This window comes from Hydra vulgaris, chromosome 01, assembly GCF_038396675.1.
Source record: "Hydra vulgaris chromosome 01, alternate assembly HydraT2T_AEP".
NCBI classification, from domain to species: Eukaryota; Metazoa; Cnidaria; class Hydrozoa; order Anthoathecata; family Hydridae; genus Hydra; species Hydra vulgaris.
This window is the reverse complement of record NC_088920.1, coordinates 32,606,439-32,612,438: the sequence shown is the minus strand read 5'-3', so window position 1 is coordinate 32,612,438 and position 6,000 is coordinate 32,606,439. Positions and strand designations below refer to the sequence as shown.

The 6,000-nt window shown below is 31.9% G+C and overlaps 1 protein-coding gene across 1 annotated transcript in view; it reads right to left on the bottom strand.

The window, feature by feature from the left end:
• Positions 1–1,469: 1,469 nt before the first annotated feature.
• Positions 1,470–6,000, bottom strand: part of LOC136074341 (uncharacterized) — a 33,104-nt gene continuing 28,573 nt past the window's right edge. Inside the window, exon 6 of the mRNA XM_065786647.1 lies at positions 1,470–2,195. Coding sequence (XP_065642719.1) covers positions 1,606–2,195 — 590 coding nt within the window. The 3' untranslated portion in view covers positions 1,470–1,605. The remainder of the gene's footprint in view (positions 2,196–6,000) is intronic.

The window sequence follows — 6,000 nt, the reverse complement described above, 5'->3', positions numbered from 1 at the left end:
CCATAAAAAAGTTTTTTTTTTAAAAAAAATGGTGGAGGGTACCTTAGATACTTTACGACCTCAAAGCCCTTTGTTTGCGCATTCAAAAAACGTCTTTAAATATATATTCAAATTTAAATTTTAATAAGTTTAAATTATTTGTAAGCAATGTGTGTGTGTTTAGTCGAGAGGTTAACGGTCGGCGGAGATCCGAGTTCGATTCCCGTAGAATCATCTGAATCAAATAAAAATAAACTATACTTAAGGCGAACGTTTTTTTCAGGCACCCCTCTTTAGTAAGTAAAAAACGAGTCTTACGCGAGATCAGTAATATTGAAAACAATGGCTAAAACCCAGTGCCGAGGGTAGGCTATCTATACCCCTTAATTGGAGGGGGAGGGAGAAACAGCAAATTTTGTGCTCTTCTGCTAATTTAAGAAGCTTTATAATTTAGCAAACTTAGCGGTCAAAATTGGAAGATTTTGAGACGCTAATGACACGTTTTTTTTTTTGGGGGGGGGGGGGATTCCGACCCATCAACCACGGCCCTGCTAAAACCTGTTTTTTGTCGACTCAAAAAATAGGCCTTACTGAGGGCCAGTATATAAAGGGTGGCATGTGTGCATGGGCCCCCGCAGGATTTTTTGATGTTCCAGATAAAACACCTTCACACAACGTGCAAACTCCAAATTTAAGTTTGTTTATATACCAAATGAGGTTGCCTTGCAAAAATTTAGGATGGCGGAGGCCTGGGAACAAAAAGCCCTAAAACGTTTGCCTCCCCCTTCCCTGCCCAAACGTTAGGGAAATATGTAGCAAAATTTTCAACTATAGCATCTAAAACTTTAATTTAAATTTATCGACAGATTTTAATTTTCGTAGAAAAACATTGTAAATTACAAAAGTTATGACCTTTTTAGTGCCCTCATGTATGGGCAGGGGAGGGCAAGAGTTTTAGGGGTTTTTGTTCACAGGCCTCCACCATCCCGATATTTTGCAAGGCCTTCTCATTTGGCATAGATATAAACAAACTTAAGTTAGGAGTTTGCACGATGTGTGAAAGTGTCCTATCTGGAAAATCAAAAAATTCTGAGGGCGCCCATACATGTGTGTGCATAGAGGGAAACTATACCCTCTACTCCATATACCATACATCTTTTTATGTTGGCAAACTAGAATCTTTAGTCAGAATGTAAATTTCTACTGATTAGCTGGTTAATTGTGATAAATTAGAAAATCGAAGTACTTAAATTGAACCCCCCCCCCCATACGCTTTCGTACGCTTTTTGAAGACCTTTCCCCTCCCCCTTTGAGCGTACGTACTTTATGGACGACCCCTTAATAATAATATTCAAAAAAAAATTAAAAACTCAAACTAATAAATTTATAAACCATAATAATAGTTATATTTAATAATTTATATTATAATTATTACTATTAATATATTTTAAAATTAATTAATAATATGTTTTAATAACAACAGATTAAACTTTTAAAACATAAATCAAATATATTATTAAAATTAGTTCGTATATTTAAAAACATATTCATAATAAAATAATACATTAAATATTTGATTATTTATAATTACTGTTTTTATTTTATATATTTAAGGTATTAAACATTTTAACATTTAATAAAGTTCTTTAACTCATCGAGGTTACAAAACTTTTCACAACGGTAGGTAATATAAAAACTCTTGATATCCAAATTACGAATCCATTCATAAATATCTTTAATAAAATCAATTTTATCATTAAGTCCAAGCCATAATACTTCACAAAGATTAATCCATGGGAGAAAGTTTTCTTCAAAATCTTCTTTTTTTAATTCTCTGTAAGTTAATACTATCTTCAACCATTCGATCTTAGTATTCGGTTTCCATCCTTCGAAATTGATAAGATGAATTAATTCGACAACGAAAACATTAGTCAAACAACAATTTAAAAGATTTTTTTCTTCCTCACTTAAAATATTTTTATCAACACGTAACACCGATAACTTTCCTCCAGATTTTATGTAAGATTTTACGAAATAATTTTCGCAAGAAGTTAAGTAAGAGGTTTTTCCATTGTAAATATGAATACCCCACCGACCTTGTTTATCAAAAATTGATTTTATTTCATCAGTAAATGATGATTGACTTTCATAAAAACATTCAATGAATAAAGTATTGGCATCATATTTTTTTAAGCCACGACTTTTAATTAGGCCATCTAAAGTAAAATTAAATATAAATTATAAAAATAAACAAACAAGTATATAACAGTTAAAAAAAATAATCAAAATATAACATTATATACATAACAATATTCTACATATTTATATATATATAACACAATGTAACAAAAAAAAAAAAAATTTCTGTTTATCAAAGTTTTTTGATGTTTCTTAATTAATTTGAGTATGCTGAGTCTGAATATGACATTGGATTTTTTATTGCATCAATCGTTTGGTCGTAAAAAAAAAAAAAATCAATTAAACATATAATTAATATAAATCGTTTTGCATTAGATTCTACTTTAGTCAATATAAAACATTTACTAATTCAAAAGTGTTATGTTATGTTACAAAACTTCATGTTACATCATGTTTCTTACATATATTACATAATGTTACATTATATTGTATTGTAACAGTCTCTCACAATCTCAAAAAACACTAAAAGTGAACAGTAGAACGAGGTTTTCTTTTATGAAGTTTCTCGTCATCGCGTATCAAACACCAGATGTAGTCACCCATCATAGCTGCATCCCATCTGCCCTGGTATCTTTTCTCCATTGCAAGAATATCCTGATGGAAACGTTCCCCGTGCTCTTCACTCACATCACCCAAATTTGGTCTGAAAAATTCCAAGTGTGAATGCAGGTAATGCAGCTTTATTGACATTCTGCATTTCATATCTGCGTACCGTACAATTAAGTTTTCCACTATCTCTTTGTAGTTATCACTCTTATTGTTGCCTAAAAAGCTATGAACAACATGTCTAAATGCAGTCCATGCTTCTTTTTCAACAGCAGACATTTTGTCCTCAAGCTCCTTACATGCCAACATAACTTTAATCTGTGGACCAACGAATATACCTGCTGAAATTTTTGCATCTGACACCTTTGGAAACATCTGCCGAATATGCTGGAATGCTGCACTATCTGGGTTTAATGCTTTGACAAATTGTTTGATAAGACCAAGTTTAATGTGAAGGGGTGGTAGTAAGATCTTTTCAACAGGTATCAGAGATTGATTAATAACATTGTGCAAACCAGGCTGTAAATGTTCTCTCACTGGCCACTCACGTCTTGTGAAGTGCTGGTTTGCAGCCCTGCTATCCCATAAACAAAGAAAACACGAGTACTTTGTGTATCCTCCTTGCAGACCGAGAAGAAATGCTAGCATCTTAAAGTCTCCACATACATCCCACTTGTAACTGTCGTAGTTGATTTTCTCAAGCAACAACTTCACGTTCTTATAGTCTTCCTTTAGATGAACGGAATGAGCTACTGGAATCGAAGGAAATCGGTTTCCGTTATGGAGCAAAACTGCCTTTAGACTTCTTGTTGAGCTGTCAATGAATAATCTCCACTCTTCAGGATTGTGAACAATGCCAATGTCATTGAAAAGACCACGAACGTCATGACAATAGCACAGTGATTCTGATACTACATAAAAGTATGCGAATGTTTCATGTCTTTTTCGGTATTTCGAGGTTCTGCAGCTTGGATCTAATAAATTCCATTCTTTCAAACGTGATGTCAGAAGTTCTGCATTTGATTTAGTGAGACCTAAATCTCGTACTAAGTCATCAAGTTCTTGTTGGATAGGGAAATGAGGTGAATCATTCGGTTCCCTGAAATCACAGTCATCATTGAGTTCATCCGGTGAGTCTACTTCAGAATGATATGCAGCTGCTTCTTCGGATTGAGGTGGAGTAGGAACAGGCAATTCATCACTGTGTGGAACTGGTCCAATAGAAGATGGTGTACTTGGATAAACTAGAGTCAGCCTATCTTTCGGTTTTTTATACTTTGAAATGTCAACAATGCAGAAAAAGCAGTCATCATGATGGTTCGTCGGTTCTCTCCATATTCTCGGAATCGCAAAGGGCATTGACTTTCGGATTCCACGCAGCCATCCTTCCAGAGTTGATCTGCAGCTACCACAACTGTAGTGTGGTGCCCACGATTTGTCCTGATCTCCCATAGCCATGCCAAAATAAGCATGATATGCAGTAAAGAATTTTGTACCACTGACAATCTTATGTTTAGCTTGTGTTGGACTAATATAGTAACCACAAACATAACAGAATGAGTCAGGACAAAGCTTGCAGGATCTACTAGACATATTCACCACTTCATGTAACAGTTGTAATTAGTTAAACTGAAAATAAACACACGAATATAGTTAAAATCAGCATATATATATAATGTTTTAATTGCATTACACATATACGAAAACTCCGAAATATACTTTATGCTTTTTCTCAGGAAATCTTGATGATAGAGAAAAACCAATGGTACCACTGAAATCAGCATACAAAAATTATGTAAGAAACATTAAAAAATTAACATAAACAAAAATGTTGTTACATGGTGTAATAATAATAAATTATGATTGAATAAAAAATGTATACAATTTATTATTGTTATTAAATAGATTATATTTTACATTATAATATTATATACATAAATTAATATTAAACTAAAAAAATTATTAATATCCAATTATAGTAGCCAATGCTATTTACGCGGTTTTGCACTATCCCCCATGATATGCGATGCAATCTGCGTTTCTTGATTTCGACTAACCAATAAAAGTCAACAGAGAAGTATGAAATACTTAAAGAAAAAAGTCTGTCAAGAAGAATAATTGATACAAAGAAATACGAACAGATGCTTACAGAAAAAAAAAAAAAAGGTCCATATTAATGAAACATTTCACATCATAGTCAACATAATTTCATATTGTACACTGAAGATTACTCCGATGGAAGCCTTGTACATTATCCTACACAACAAAACTATAGTTTACTGCAAAATCTTCAAGAATTACTGCACTATTTGTTGGTACTTCCACTTTACGATTTTTTAAATATTTAGATTGGCATTTAAAAATATATGAATGCGCTATTACCTTGACTAGTTTTTCCATTACTATATTTATATAATCTGGTATGCTTACAAGCTGTATAACTAAATCTGATCTATCAGTAGTAACCCATATTTTAAATTCAATTGTACCTTCTTCTTCAAACTCCCCCATCAGTTCAAATGGTTTTTCTTCTTTTTAGATGCATTTTTTGGATATTGAGTACATTGGTGCAACATGCATTTTTTGTTTTGCATATCACAAACAATTAAAAATTAATATAGGTCATAGTAATCAATTTTAATGGGTAAAATAATTAATTTCATGTTTTGGTGGTAGATATTAACGCACACAGAATGGGTTCCTGTAGAGTTCCTGTGGCAAAACACATCACTTAGGTTTTAAAACACAAAACTTGGAAAATCTACTTTTATGGATAATGAATTTTAAATGAGACAAATAACTCATTTAAACTTGATAAAATTAGACGCTTTGGACTTTTCAACTAATAATTATAAAATTCTTTTGACCAAGCATCTGGCGAGAGTTTTCATCATCATCTTGGACAAGGTCTTGGGTATATGCATGGATATGTCTTTTACAATTTTTAAAAAATATTTTGTGATGTCCAAGAAAGTTATGTCCATTTTAGTGTTTCCATCAAAATCCTTCAAAAAACTAAATTGTTTGACTGCTTTATTTGACAAAAAATATTCTGGAATATTAGAAATTAAAAAAAAAATTGTTAAAATTTTCATTAACAACCCAAATCAGACTCATGTGCAAAGATCAATACAATGTCATCATAAAAAATAGTTACCCAGAGAAAATTTTAAAATCAAAAACAACCAAAAAATATTATTCTAAATGTATGTTTTCTATTTTTACATTTAATTGTTTATTCACATCAAGTTTATAAAGCTATTCTTTATATTAGCA